The 15,625-nt window shown below is 56.1% G+C and overlaps 1 protein-coding gene across 7 annotated transcripts in view; it reads left to right on the forward strand.

Annotated features, from left to right (window-relative positions):
• EVC (EvC ciliary complex subunit 1) overlaps nucleotides 1-9,590 on the forward strand; it is a 61,561-nt gene extending 51,971 nt beyond the window's left edge. For 6 of the 7 annotated variants that reach the window (XM_081812653.1, XM_081812651.1, XM_081812649.1 and 3 more), the window contains 6 exons: nucleotides 663-807; nucleotides 1,452-1,563; nucleotides 6,033-6,159; nucleotides 6,876-6,969; nucleotides 7,520-7,631; nucleotides 8,148-9,590. In XM_081812653.1, coding sequence (XP_081668779.1) covers nucleotides 663-807; nucleotides 1,452-1,563; nucleotides 6,033-6,159; nucleotides 6,876-6,969; nucleotides 7,520-7,631; nucleotides 8,148-8,232 — 675 coding nt within the window. In that variant the 3' untranslated portion in view covers nucleotides 8,233-9,590. The remainder of the gene's footprint in view (nucleotides 1-662; nucleotides 808-1,451; nucleotides 1,564-6,032; nucleotides 6,160-6,875; nucleotides 6,970-7,519; nucleotides 7,632-8,147) is intronic. The other variant, XM_081812648.1, reaches the window with a different exon arrangement.
• The last annotated feature ends 6,035 nt before the right edge of the window (nucleotides 9,591-15,625 follow it).

Below are 15,625 nucleotides of genomic sequence, written 5' to 3' on the forward strand. Positions count from 1 at the left end.
GACTCTCGAGTCTGACTTTGCTGACTTCTGCCCATCACCTTATGAAGTAAAGGTTGGTGGCTTTGCCAGTGCACAGCCAACACGTCCCTGAGCATTCCTCTCTGCTCTGGGCCTGAAGGTTTGTCACTTGAGAACGCATACTGCTGCCGGTAACAGAAAGACGCTAAAATGGCAAACAAATAGAAGTTATTCATCCCACATAACAAGATATGTGGAGGTAGGTGGTTCTGAGCTCGCACAGAGGCTCGGTGATGTGACCAAGCACCAGCTCTTTCCTTCCGATCCACCATTCTTAGTTTTAGTTCGCTGCCTCATAATCTCAAAATGGCCACCGCCCCCCCAGACATCAGATCTGCATTCCAGGCAGGAAGAAGAAAACAGCAAAATCTTCCCCCACACTAAGCTTTGCCTTAATGTTTGTAAAGGGAAGGTCCCCCATCAGTCTTTCCCTAACACTGCATCATCTCATTGGCCAGAACCGGGTCATACAGCCAGCCCCAGACCACTGGATAACCGAGACGGGTGTAAGCCAAGCACGCACTCTGCCTGCTCCCCGACCAGTCAAGGTTGGGAGTGGTGGAAGCTAAGTAGCAGGACGAGGGGAGGCAGGGGACCGTGCTCGTGGGTGGCTTCTCTGCTGAGCCTTTCGCCTCCTGCCACAGAGGACCCTGATGGAGGCGGCTGTGGAGAGCGTCTACGTGACCAGCGCCGGGGTCAGCCGGCTGGTGCACGCCTATTACCAGCAGATCGGGAGGGTCATGCAGGACCACGAGGAGAGGAGACTGCAGCATCTGAAGACCCTGCAGGGTACGGCCCCCTCCTCAGGGAAGCCCTGCAGGCCGGACGTGCTCTTAGTTAGGACACACTTCGTTTTCTGAAGTAAGGGCTGGGCTAGGCCAGCAGGAGACAGCAGGAGACAGACGAGATTGTCACGCAGAGCATTCAGGGCGGTTCACTTCCCCTCTAGGCCTTGGTTCCCCATCTGTGGGGCTAGGGTTGGGCTCACCCTCCATGCATCCTCTCAGCTCTGATTTCCTGCTTCCCTGATACCCCGGCTCTAATGTGAGGATTTCTCAGGAAATGCATTGAAGTGATAAACTTAATTGGCCACATGAGCAACTTTTGTTTCATTCAATACTCTTTGTTATTGAATAGCCACAGAATGTTATGTCCCTAGAGATCATGCAAGTTAGAGACCATCCAGGTTGAACCTCTCTGTATGTTCTAGAAGGCTCCTCCCCCTCCTCCAGGGGCGCAGGGTCTGTGACGGAAGCCGTGCTTTCTCATGCACTTGGAGCCTTCCCAGGGTTAAGCGTGGGTGCTGGGTGCTGGGTAAACAGCACACTCTGAGAGCAGGTGCCCCGCTGATCTTTGTGCCCCAGGCCCATGCCGGACCTGGCACAGACGTGGTACCCAGACATGCCCCTGATCTCGTGTGCTGAATGGTCTAGGTGAGAGAATGGAGAACTACAAGCCGCGGACAAAGCAAGGACTCGGGGAGCCTTCGTCGGGGAGCCCGGTGGCGGGTGGAGCCGGCGAAGCCTGCAAGGCGGTCCACCAGAGGTGAGCGCTCCCCTTTCTGGAATCTCTGCTACACACTCAGCGTCTGATGGTGCGTCTGATGGTGCGTGCACCTGTCTGGCCTGGGGAAGCCCACGCGCCTCTGTCTGGCTCCCTGCTGGACACGCGGCCCCTCGGAGGGGCCTGGCACGAGGGAACGAGGGAGGCCGGCTGTGGCGGGCTCCCCCAGTGCAGGCTCTGACACGAGGATGGGGGGCAGGCTGTTTACTCTGGAGGTGACCCCGGCAAGTCCAGTGAGGGAGAGGGATGCGAGGCCCGCAGGTGTTTCCGGCTATAAAGCACGCGCTTCTGCAGCTCAGAGGTCCCCGCGGGGGCTGCTGGGTTTTCTGGGCGTCAGCCGGCTGGGCTCTTGTCCAGGCTCTGGGAAGAACCTTTCCAGGCTTGCTCAGGTTGGCACCATCAGGTTCCCGGCAGAACTGAGGTCCCGTTGCCTTGCGGCTGTCGGCTGGGGGCCGCCCTGACCTCCTAGCAGCCTCTCTCCCGTCCTTGCTCACGGCCCCTACATCCTGATGCTTGGAGTCCTCTGCCTCCCTCTTCGGCCACATCTCTCTTGACTCCAGTTGGAGAAACTTCTCTGCTTGTAGCATCCCAGTGATTGAGACCCGCCCAGATAATCCAGGATAATCTCCAAATCTTAACAGTTGCTGACCCTGAACAAGCCTGCCAAGGAGCTGATTGCCATGAAGTGTGACGTCTTCACGGGTTCCGGGGATTAGGGACACCTGTGAGGGGCACTGTGTGGCCGACCACAACAGAAACAAAGCAGATCAACCCCGGGACAGTGAGGTGTTTCGACGGCGCCTGAGGCTCAGTCCCACTCCGGACCTCCAGAGAAACTGTATAAAATTCAACTTCCAATTTTGCCAGCAAGGGATGTGGAAAATAAGGATTTGTCCACCACCCCCTGCTCCACATTGGTTGAGGGTCCGCCCTGGAGGTGTGACGTCACCAGGCTTTCTGGCCGGCCCCCGAGCTGGCCGGGCACACCCCGGGGGCCAGAGAATGCCCTGAGACATAGACACAGGTACTTGGCGTAAGGAGCCATTGGCCTGGGTGGCAACTGTCCACGGACGCGCAGACGGCCTCCCCGCTAGCTAGGGGCCGTGGGTGGCTGCACCAGCATTCCCCTATAAGCCCCCCCTCTTGCTAGGCTCGGAGCCAGCCCCTGGGGACAGCACCTGTCACCCCAGAGCTCACAGCCTGGGGGGAGAGACGGACAGGGAAACAGCAATAAATTGGTGCAGGTGCTCTGCTGGGGGAGGGGCGGGTCCCTGCAGGACGACGGGGCGGGGGTGCGGGTCCCTTGTCTGGGCAGACACATCCCAGCCGCTGGTAGCTGCAGCAGGACGACCACTGCCCTGCACGACAGAGGCGTGGGCCCTGTGCCAAGCCTCACGGTCAATTCCAGCCCGTCATCTGACAGCTGGTTTAGGAACCAAGAACCACAGGGCCCCCTGGGTCAGGCTGCGTCCTACATCTGCTCTCCACAAACCTCCAACGGGCCCTTAGCTGTGGTCAGCAGATGTCCTGCCATCGGGCTGCAAGCTGTCACCTTGCCTTGACTGTTGCAGATCCATCAGACTACGGGCCAGCGGCTCTCTGATGGCGGGGAGCGTCATCTCTGGACCGGCAGGTCTTGGGCCCACGCCTGGACACTTAACTCGGGGGCTCTGAGGGGGTCCCCAGGAATCTGAATTGTTAACACACTCCTCTCCAGGGCTGCTGATGGATGTAGTCCGAGGGCTTCACTTTGACCCCCGTGACCCAGGAGGAGGGGCCTCAGCCACCCCAGTCCAACCTCCCCCAAGTTTATGGAAGATGGAAGCAGAGCCCAGCGGGGATGTGGGTGCGTGACTGAGTCCTACTGTGACTTAGAGGCTCCTACGTGGCCATCAGTGTCCTTCCCGCCCTGCCCCGCTACTCGAAGTTCCTATTGAAAGTCAGCCAGAACTCCTGGGGACAGAGCCGTGTCGTGACAACAGATAATCGATCAGAAAGAGCAATACTTCTAAGCCCGCAAAGCAATTCTCTAATGACAAATTCCAAATTGCATCTCTGGCGAGTGGTGTGATCGTGGGAGGGCCCGTCTGAGGGATGCCGGTGACCCTGTGGGGGAACAGCCCCTTCCGACAGCCACCCGCTAGCCCGGTGGTCCTTTCACGCCCCGAGCCTCAGCTTCCCCATCTCTGAAGCAGGTTTGCAGTAGCTCCTGCCTCACGGATATATTTGCATACAGCGCCCACGGCGAGGGGGGTGCACGGCCAGCGCCCCGATGTCCCTCCCCACCCGCAGAGTCGTCGCTACGGTGCCTCCTGCAATCGGAACGGCTCCGCAATCAGAACTCAGTCAGAACGGAGGTCTTTTAAGTAGCCATTTCCATAATCAAATACGAGTCTAAGGGTAAGGGGTTCTTTAGGAGCTGATATACCCGTCTAGGCGCCTCGGACCCTGCAGCCAGGCCTACCTCCAGTGCGTTCCCTTCTTCTGGAAGGTGCTGGAGGGCCAGCAGTCCTGAAGGGGCTCGTGCTCAGGAGCCAGGACCCCACGCGGCCGTCCCCCTGCGGGCAGGACTGTCCAGAGCATGGCTCCTCTCTCGGCCACTCTCCTGTCTCAGGTCCTTGTCACTCCCCTCCCGGCTTAGAGCTGTAGCCTCTGGGCTCCCGTCTAGTCCTGCTGTCCACACTGCAGCCAGGGCATCACAGAAACACGAGGCAGCCAGGTCTCCGGCTCCCCGGGCCTTACAGGGTGAAGCCCCCCTCCAGCCCCTCCTCGTGTGGTGCTCCCCCTGCCCGCCACTCCCGTTAGCCAAGTCCACAGTGGGTGGCAGCCGAGAGTGACCAGGACTGTTGGCAGAATGGGCATAGGACAGGCTGCTCACAGCAAGAAGCCACCTAGACGCTGAATGGGGGTCCCCCAAAGATTTGCCTGTGTCCTAATCCCTGGAGCCTGTGCGTGTGACCTATTGGGAAGAAAGATCTTTGCAGATGTCATTAAGTTAAAGATCTTGAGATGAGATCGTCCTGGATTATCCCCACGGGCAAGTGGGGCGGAGGGAGATTCGATCACTCGCAGAGAGGACCACGGGAGGACGGAGGCGGGATTGGGATGATGCGGACACAAGCCAAGGAGGACCAGCAGCCGCCAGGAGTGGGGAGAGGCAGGGACAGGGCTCTCCTCCAGAACCTTTGGAGGGGGCACAGCCCTGCCGACACCTTGACGGAAGCCTTCGCCAGGGCTGTGAGAGAATCGATTGCTGTTAAGTGCCTCCCGTCAGCTTGCGGCCATCTGAGCAGCCCCAGGACATGAATGCGGCCTCCTCGAGGGTGCGGGAGAGGCCATACTGCAGGGCCCTGACCTCCGCTCTTCCCATGATGTGTTCGGCCTGTACCCCCACCACACCCCCAGCTCACAGTGCAGCCTCATGCAGGCAGGGACTGGGCGTGTCTTGTTCGCACCTGTATCTTCCAAACACAGGACAGCCCCCGGCAGGCCAGAGGTCCTTTTGTGTGTAAATGAAGGAGTGGATGGGTGGATTAATGATGGGGTCTTGTGGGATGAGTAGGAGTTTGCCAGGCAAATACAAAGAAGAGGGGAAAGATTGCTGGCCGGCAGAAGAGCCTGAAGCAAAAACCGAGAGAAATGTTGTGTCTTTGGGGAAACTCCATAACCAGCTACCTGCTGACGCTGGGGGTGGCTTTTCTCTTCGGGTCCAGAAATTCAGCCCTGTTAGAAAAGCAGTCACATAAGATTGGAGAGCAGTTATGCAAACGAGGTGGATGGGATGGAATGTTCCTATTTGCTGAGGGCCAGAGGAAGGTCAGCCCAGGAAGGGAGGGTATTCGGAGTGGGAGGGGAAGGGTCCTGAAAGCCCCTGAAAGCCAGGTAGGGCCGTCTGCAGGTCAGGGACCCTGCTGCTGCCCCAGCTCAGAGCTCTGCCCCGCGGAGGCCGGTGCTCCCGTATTCGGGATTTGTCGGATGCCGCATGCTTGGCAATGAGCATTCTGGTTTCTGTTTTCAATATGGATGGGTAGCTGGTGGGCCTCTGGTCCTCCCAGGAGCACGTCCCCCTACCTTGGGTTCAGATGATTTCTCGTAGGACGAGGCCACTTGCTGTTCAGTCACTTGGCAGCTGGGGGACCCCAGGGAGGCCCCCGCCCCTCTGAGCTGCTCCCACCCCTGATGATGCTACTCTTGGTCCTGCTGGTACCCCCAAGGGTCTGGTAGAACCCCAGGGAAAACAGGCATGTGGGATTCTGGAACGTCCCGAGCGCGAAATGCTTTCATGATGAGTCAGCCCCTGTGTAGACACCATAAATCAGCGGAGGCCATTCTGTTATGGATCCAAGGGCTCAAGTCCCCGAGGCTCAGCAGGCCCCTGGGAAGCTGTCGTGCTGGCCTCTGACTGGCCGGCCAGCAAGGGCAACACTGATGGCCTCTGTTCCTTCCGCCAGGATGGAGGCACAGCAGAAAAAGTTCCTGGCCCAGTTCACCGTGCACCAGTGGATCCGCCTGGATGCTTGGAAGCAGAAGGCAAGGGCTATGGATCATCTGGAAGCCCAGCTCGAGACCCAGCTGCAGGTAGGGTGTCGGAAAAGTGCCTTCCCAAAGTGGGCGGGGGGGTTCACGAGGAATGGGAATAACAAAAGGCCACTCTCGTGATCAAGGTCAGCAAAGACACCTCAGCCCTGGCTTGCTGAGTTCGTCACTGGCAGTTGGCTTGGCCATGAGCCCTGGGGCCGGCAGGAGTCCTCACCCCCAGCGCAGCCAGGATAAGGCAGCAGTAAAGACGGTGAACCCTTACTAACTGAGGTCTATCGCTGAGCCGAGAGCTGTGCATGCACCCTCTGATGTCATCCTCTGACCACCGAGGACGGGGTCCCTGCTATATTCCAGACGGGGACACTGAGGCTCCGAGAGATCCCACAGTCCATAAGTCACGGAAGCCAGGCCCGTGGTTAGCCCACAGTGGTGGCAGCTGAGAACTCAGACTCCAGGGCCAGGCAGAAGCGGGTTAGATCCTGGCTCTGCTGCTCCCCCTCTGTGGCCCTCAATGAGCCCTCACCTCAGTGTTCTCATCTGTAGACCGGGGTTCCCCGGCTGGCGTGAGTGAGGATGGCAGTTGTCCGGCAGAAGCTGGAAAATGCTGGCGCCCTCCCTCACACACGCGTCTGCCCTGCCCCTGCTGCCTCGGGACACGGTCCCGTCAGCCTCCCTGGAGAGCGTCAGCCCCACTGCGCTGGGGAGGCGGGACCGGGCAGAGGGAGCCCCGGCTGACCCTCCCTCCCTGCATTCAGGAAGCCGAGCAGAGCTTCATCTCTGAGCTGGCGGCCTTGGCCCGGGTGCCCCTTCCGCAAAGTAGACTGTCGCCAAGTAAGCGTGGACTGTCAGGTAAGGCCTAGAAGGCACTCCGCCAGGCGGGAGGCTCTGAGGGCTGGGAATAAGGATGCCAGTCCCGTGTCTGCCACGAGCCCTCTGCATGGCTTTTGTGTCCTCGTCTGTAAATAAACAGGCTCAGTTAGGACGGCACTTGGGCCCCCGGGGAATAATTAGCCCCCCGCTAATGATCTGGTTGCCAGCAGCAACTTCAGTGACCCCACAAGTGTCGTAGCCTGCTAACGGGACAGGGCCGGGGAGGTGTGTAGGAACACAGCGGTCTGCCATACCAGTGCTGTGTTCTTGGGGTCTTACTGCTTGTGCGATGGAAACACAGTGGGAGCCTCACAGCCCTGGGCTCGAACCCCAGCTCTGCCACTTAATGGCTGTATGGCCTTGGGAAGCACCTCACCCCCAGGCCTCCGTTTCCCTATAAGTTAAATGGGTATAATAGCAGAAAGCACAGAGTATATACTTGGCCGCAGAGGTACTCAGAAAGTGCCTGGCTTGGTTGGAGGCTCGTGAAGTCACAGAGCCAATGTCTGGGTCTGTGTGTCTTCTGCAGAGAAGCCTGTCAGGATGAGAAGGAAGAAGCCCCCACCCCGGGAGAAAGGGGACCCAGGGGGGCCCACCGACGATGACCCTGCCTCAGGGGGCCACCCCTCGGGATCACTCAGGTACAGTGGGGACCCCAGTGTACTGCCTGTGGGTGCTTACTGACCACCCGAAGTCTGGGTAGAAAAATCAGCACCTTTTCTCGGGGTGTTAGCCAGAGGGTCCCAGAAATGATGGACGCTGGTGGGAGGGGTTGGCAGCCCTCACTGCTGCTGTTCGTGTCCGATGTGGCCGGGTCGGCCATGACCTAGCTCCACGTCCCTTCCCCCTGAAGGGCCACCAGTCCCCCACTGTTACGGACACCCTGGGATTTGCAGTAAGGTAAATGCGTCCTGGGCACCCAGTCATCTGAGCATCTGAGCAGGGGCTTCCTTTCTCTGTGGCCCTCAGATGACCCCCCCCTCCGCCACCAAACAGGGAAACTGGGAGCTGTGTTCGTCTCCCAACAATCCCAGTCAGAGGAAAATGGTTTAGATCGCCTGTCACTGCCTTTCCATCTGATCAGATTGGAGGACTTCTTGCCTCTGGACAGATCTGGAATCAGAGTTCTGACTCCTGCCTTGCTTCTGTGTTTTAAGCAGCAAAAGGCTGAACCAGCAAGAAAATGAAGCTGGTGACAGCGAGAGCCCCAAGAAGCTGCTAAGGGAAAGAAGCAATTTGTAGATCGCGGCGGTCGGGGCTGAAGCCGAGGACCAGGCCTGAACACTGCCTGCTTGCCGCGCCCCGCCCAGCCCAGTGAGACGGTGAGGGGGGATGGGAGTCCCCCTCTGCCTTCCAGGCTCGCTGTGAGGGGGCTGGACAGAGACTGATGGACAGCGCCCGACAAGGCCTCCGTGAGCAGGGCGTACCCTCCGGCCTGTGGAATTAGAAACCCATGTGGGACACCTGTCTGCAGCTTTCTCTCTCTCTGGCTTCGAGACGTGGCTCCCTTCCTCAGGGACCTCTTCCTCCCTGGCTGTCTGAACCCCCCACCCCACGGTGTCCTGCTGCCCCCCGAACCCGGCCGCCCAGCGTGAGGCTGCTTCACTCCAGCTTCAGGGACCCGCCTGTCCCTGGTCACTCCCAGGTGTTCTGCTGGGCTTGCAGGGGTCTCGGAGAGGGCTGGGGTCTTCTGGCTGGAAGCCTTTTTTCCACCATTTCTACCACCTTGTTCTGTCTGTCCCATGAGATGTGTCCCATGCACCGTGTCCCATGCACCTGGCCACGGTGTTCTCATCTGGACCCATTCCTGGGTTTAGCTCAGCCAGCAGCTAACGCCTGGCCACTTTGGGTGGTGGTGAGTCTCAGGGCCTCCGCACCCTGACACAGACCGTGGAATCCCTGGCCTGAGGGCCTATGTCACCGACCCTGGGGACCCTAGCCCCACAGATACATCATGACACCTGCCGTGGGTCTTCTGGGGGTGGCCCCACTCAGCCCGCCGGCTCGTCCGGCAAGGGGACAAGCAGTTCTCCCTCAGGAGGCCTGTTCCTGGGGGACTCTTCTGCTCCCAGAGCTTCCAGACCGGCCCTATTTAAACTACTGCGAGGAGAGGCCTTTCCCACCCAGAAAGAAAATTACTCTTCTCATTGAAATCAGGGATTCCCAACTTTGGCACTATGGACATTTTGGGTGAGGTAATTCTTCATTTGGGGCAGGGGCCGTTCTGTGCGTAGATTCCAGGAGCACTGCCCCCCAGTCGTGGCAACCAGACTTGTCTCCAGACGTGGCCAGATGTCCCCTGGGGGGCATCACCCCAACCCGAGTCAAAGTGGGCCAGCGCTTGGTGAATTCGGACAGAGTGGGCCCTGGGCCCCGGGACCCCTGTCACGGAGATGTCCTGGACCATTTGTGGCCTAAGTTTTTATTTCTTAAAATCTAACTTAGACTCTCTTAGGAAAGAGTGGCTCTGGGACAGAAGTCATCCACGGTAGTTAGGTGGCTTGTTAAGGATGCTTCCCGTCAGAGCATCGGGTCCTAACGGGTCTGCTCGCGGGCTCCCTCTTGTGGCCAAATAAAGCATTTCATTGTTCTGCTAACAAGCTGTGGTTTCCTTCTTGCCCTATTTTGAGAACCTGGTTGACCTAGAAACCACTTTTGTCACATGGGTCCTCGGCACAGAGGCATTCTGGAGTTGGGAGTGGCTGATCTGGTGACTTGAATTTGTTAAGTGCAGACCCCTGGCGGTCCCGGCATCTCGGAAAGAACGAAGGCAGCTCAGCTTCCATAGATCTTGCATGAAAATTGTTTTGCTTCCTGGGCGACGCCTCCTCAGCGCGAGCGACTGTGTCACACGCCAGTGTGGCAGCCCTGATGCACAGCCACTGGGCTTGGCACAGCTCGGGGCACAGGACTCGGTGAACACTGTGGACTGTTTCTGTTCTCGTCCCGCTGTAGATGGAGTCTTCCAGCGCCGGGCGGGGGCGTGGAGGTGCCTTCCGTAACGCATCTGCCTCCTCGGGCAGAATGAAACGTGGGCACCAGAAGCCACAGGCACTCAGCAGTGTCTGGCACTGGCTCTGGGACGCCCGGGGCCGGCTTCACAAGCACAGCATGCCCGGTGCGGGGGAGGCCGAGGACACATCGCCACCGACCTCCTCCATCTGTTCCTGTCCCGGTGCGTATTATGGGTGGTGGGTTGTTAGGGAGATGGAAGGAGGTGGCCCGGAAGGGGATGGTGAGTCAGTTAGTGGATTCATTCTTCCACGTCTCGTCTGAGCTCAGCAGGGAGAAAGGCCGTAGACTCTCCGAGCACCTCTCCGGCCAGCCCGGTGTCTGTCCTGCCCCTACCTCTGGTGCTGACCTAGACGCTGCCCCCAGGAAACTCCTAACTGCTCCGACCCTTGCCTCCTGCCCTGCCCTGCATCCTCTGACCGGCCCGCACGTTCCAAAACACAAATCTCACCGGCGCACGCTTCAGCAGTATTCTTTGCTCGAAGGAGAAAAAGCAAAATCTTTAACACGGACCACAGGGCCCGGCGAGGTCTGGTCTCAGGCACAGCCCCGCTGTTGCCCCCACCCTCACCCAGCCCGTCTCCTCTCGTGGCCTCACACCTGCCCGCCCCCACCTGCCACTGGGCTTTGGCACCGGCCGTTCATGCTGCCCGCCTGGAACAGCCCTACCCCCTGCCCCTCCTCTCTGCCTCACGAGCCTGTGAACATCATCCATGTCTCAACGGGCAGGACTCGCGTCTACAGCCTTCCCTGCGGCCCTCAGACAAGATCGGACCCTCCCCTTAGGCTCTTAGCCTAAGAGGGAAAAATAAACATTCCTTTATTTCTCATCCACATTTGGAACCAGTTGAGACGTAGAGCAGCCGGGGAGATCCGCACATGGGCTTTGTAGCCGACGGAGCCACGTTGGAGGGCTGAGATCAGTCCTGCGGCCGTGAACCCTCGCTCCTGCCTTCCTCCCCAGCCACACACATGGCCCCACACACAAGCCTCCTCCGTGGAGACAACCGGAAACACGGCAAGAGCGGAGGAGCAGGGAGACCCAGATCTGGGGTGGGAGTGCTGGAATGTGTACATTTTGTGGAGAAGAGCTTAATAAAAAGCAAATCAAACTACAAAGGGATAAGAGTGAATAAATATTCAGAATGAGGGAGGAGATGAGGACGAGCGATGTTTTTTTTTAAAGTCTGATGAATTCCACAAAAGTCACAAATCCAAAAATAAAATAATTTTTTAAATCAGTGGATTGCCTAATCCACCTCTGCAATACCTCGTTCTAGTATTTCTCCACTCAAAATTTGACACATATGACAGCTGGGAGACATTCTGTGGACCAGCCTCTGGCTCTGGGCACCTCCGTGCCTCCCCTTGGGCCACAGGCTTCTGGTGTCGGGTGCCACAGGACTCACGCGCTCTGTGTCGTGATGCAGGAAAGGTGGCACAGGGCTGGCTCTTTGTGCCTGGGCTGGCCAACACACAGAAACATCCCCACTGAGAGATGAACCATGACTCTGAAAAGCAAAGTGAGGGTTCTAGAGAGGAGGGGGGTGGGGGGATGGGTTAGCCTGGTGATGGGTATTAAAGAGGGCACGTTCTGCATGGAGCACTGGGTGTTATGCACAAACAATGAATCATGGAACACTACATCAAAAACTAATGATGTAATGTATGGTGATTAACATAACAATAATAATAATAAAAAAAAAAAAAGAAACATCCCCACTGAACCCCAGTCCACCTGCCCTAATTCGGCCCCGGAAATAGCCACGGCCTCCCCAGGGTCACGTGATACTCGGGGACGTTGGAGTGGAAGGAAATCATGTCTTAACCGGTTGCAGTTCAAACCTCTGGCTGTGGAAAGTGTACAGAATTAGAGGACTCTGTGGACATATCGCTAAGCCCACCCCTGGGCCTGGGTGGGGGTCTGTGCAGACATCATGACTTCATGGTAAACCACGTCCGAGGAGAAGCATGTGTCCTGAGATCGGTCACCTCCTTGGAGAGAGCAAAGGACACCACTCGGCACACTCAGTTCCCTCTTCCCAGACTGAGCAAGCAGGTGCGTCTCCCTCCCCGGGGAAGAAGCACTGAGAAAGGCCAGTTGAGCCCCCGCACCTCTCCCCCAGAGCGCGGACGCCCCTCCCTCTGTGGAAACACCAGGATCGGGAGATAAGCACCTGCTACCCTTCCTGGAAGCGGGCACGGTTAGATGTTTGGGGCAATATTTTCACACCTGACCTTCCCCCGGAATGCATTCCCCCTGATGAGCATAGTGTCTGGCACAAAACGGCCTCCACAGTCACTTGGTGGGAGGAAGAAGGAAGAAAGAGGGGGATGGGGAAGGAAACTTCAATGTGGCAAAAGTACTTTTGGTTCAAAAATACTCTTCTTGTTCCTCTGCTCCAGAAATTGATGTCACTGGAGAGAAACTCGGGGCCAATGACACCGCAAATGTGCATCATCAGGGCCCACACTTTGTCCCACAGAGAGTCCTGACCGCATGCGCTTTGGTCCAAAGAACAGCCCCTGAGTGTGCGGAGACATGACACTCAAGCCTTGGGAGCAGCCTTCTCTGGTCCACTCACCATAACCAAGCGGCCACACTGACTCTGGGGCCAGAGTACATTAGGCAGAAAATGGATGGGGGAGACCTTGGCCGTTCTGTCTCACTTTTTAGAGTCAACATGCAACACAGGTGCGAAAATAGACCAACTGATGCAGAGGGGTCAGGCCAGCCCTTACTGGGACACCAGAGCCCACTTAAACTTAATGAGTTACAAACTCGCTAGCTTCACGGTGGTAGTTTGAAGCTGGCTACAGGGGAAATTAGCAAACAGTGCAAACTGGGGCTCCCAGCCCAGCCCAGCCCAGTGTTTAGTATTTGTTTTGCAGGGTACCTTGAGACCACTAGATCAGAAGACCAACACACTATGGTCACCTGGTTTATAATAAAGCCACCACTGCAGCCAAATGGGGGGAAGAATGGTCTTTTCAGTAAAATTGTGTTGGGTCATCTGGATATTATATGGGAAAAAGGAAGTTTTGAGCCTTCCCTTTCCTTATACACAAAGATTAATGAAAGATGGATCATATACCCAAATGTGGCAAGATACAACAAAGTTTTTGGAAAGAGACTTAGGAGACTTGTGGACAGCAGAATAATGCCCCTCCACCCAAGATGTCCCCATCCTAATTCCCAGAACCTGGGACTAGGCTATGACATGGTAAAGGGCAATCACAGGTGTAGATAGATGGATGAGAGAATGGATAGCTTTCCCTTAAAGCTTTCTGAGAAACATTCCCTACCTCTTCCTACCAGCTCAGGACACGAAAGAGAAGCACGTGCCTTACAAGGAATGTTGCAGCCTCCAAAACTTAAGGCTTGTATGTCTTGCACCACCAGGACCTGTGACTGTGACTCTTGGAGGTGCTGGGGAACCTCCGTGGAACAGTGGGTCCTGGCGACCTCAGTCAGTTATGCAGCAGGGCAGTAGCCCCACCAGGGTCGGTCTTAGAGGATGTTAGGGCTGCTTCTGCTCGCACCCCCGGATGGGCTAGGGGGTGATGCAGGAGAGGAAATGCTTTCCAGAGAGTGGGGCAACTCACTGCTGCCAACTTTACTCTTCTGGAAGTTTCTGTGGTGCCCTGTAATAGTCTGAATGGGCCACGGCCAAACATCAAAAGGCCATGTTCTTTATTCTTGACCTTTCCCTGTATTTAGCCTTGTTTCCATGACAGACCATGAGCCAACACCATGTTGGACCTTAACTAAGGTATCTTAACCCAGCCAGGTAAGGGGAGAATACGCTAAAACCATGCAGTAGATGTACAACCATCTAAAACCATGCTGCCTTGAATGACTGTAAAACTTAGGAGAAAGGAACTTTGGACTTAGGGCCAAACTTCATGGGTCTTGGATTCAAATCCTGCATCAGCCTCTTTCTCACTGTGTGATCTTGGATAAGTCACTGAACTCTTAGGACTCCTCTGTAAAAGGGGCATAGTAACAGAGCCTACCTCACAGAGCACCTAACATGTAGCCAGCGCCACACAGGTACTGCCTGCATCATCAGCACCGTCACCATCATCGTCATCATCACCATCATCACCACCATCATCACCATCATTATCACCATCACCACCATCATCACCACCACCATCACCATCATCACCACCATCATCACCATCATTATCACCATCACCACCATCATCAGCAGCATCACCATCACCACCAGCATCACCATCACCACCATCACCACCATCATCACCACCATCATCACCACCACCATCACCATCATCACCACCATCATCATCACCATCACCACCATCATCAGCAGCATCACCATCACCACCAGCATCACCATCACCACCATCACCACCACCATCATCACCACCATCATCATCACCATCATCACCACCATCATCACCACCATCATCACCACCACCATCACCACCATCATCACCATCATTATCACCATCACCACCATCATCAGCAGCATCACCATCACCACCAGCACCACCATCATCATCATCACCATCATCATCACCATCATCATCATCACCACCATCATCATCACCACCACCACCATCACCACCACCATCATCACCACCATCATCATCACCATCATCACCACCATCATCACCATCATCACCACCATCACCACCATCACCATCACCATCATTATCACCATCACCACCATCATCGTCATCATCACCATCATCACCACCATCACCATCACCATCATCACTATCGTCATCATCACCACCATCACCACCACCATCATTATCACCATCACCACCATCATCACCATCATCACCATCATCACCACCATCATCATCACCATCATTATCACCATCACCACCATCATCACCACCACCATCACCATCATTGTCATCATCACCACCATCATCATCACCATCATCACCACCATCATCACCATCATCATCACCATCACCATCATCACCACCATCATCACCATCATCATCACCATCATCACCATCATTTTCATCATCACCATCATCACCATCATTATCACCATCACCATCATCCTCACCACCACCATCACCACTATCACTACTACTAGTGGCAAATTGGGACAGGCAACTTTGCCTGAGTTTTTATTCCTCAGAAGGTGCATTTGCTCATGGAACCAGAGGGAAGAAATGTGCTATTTAGAAGGTTGGAGCTCCCAGTCTGAGGCAGATGGTAACCTACAAGAAGAGAGCACACCAAGAATGGGCCAAGCAGGAAGGAATGGACGTGGGCTTTCAAACCACGTCCCAGAAGCCACCTGCCACCTGCCTTTCCCACCATGACCTCAGGGTCTGAGATCAACACTCCACACCTCGTGACTGGCTCCCTCTCCTTCCTCCTCTACTTCCCCCAGTGTCTACCAAGCATGAGTCCTGGGAAGCAACCACCATGCTCCAATCATCACAAGGAGGAGGGCTGAGCGTTTGCATCTAACGGAGCTGCCACCCTTAAATGAAAACACTCTAGTCAGGCCAGCAGGCTGTTTCTTTTCTTTATTTTTTCACAAGCTTTGAATTCAGAAATAAGAGCCACAATAAGTCAGTTGGTAAGTAAAAATGGGGGGTGATTACAAAGGAAAACTTTGTACAA

The sequence above is a fragment of the Leptonychotes weddellii genome, chromosome 2 (genome assembly GCF_054177405.1).
Source record: "Leptonychotes weddellii isolate Sample4059 chromosome 2, ASM5417740v2, whole genome shotgun sequence".
In the NCBI taxonomy this organism is placed as follows: Eukaryota; Metazoa; Chordata; class Mammalia; order Carnivora; family Phocidae; genus Leptonychotes; species Leptonychotes weddellii.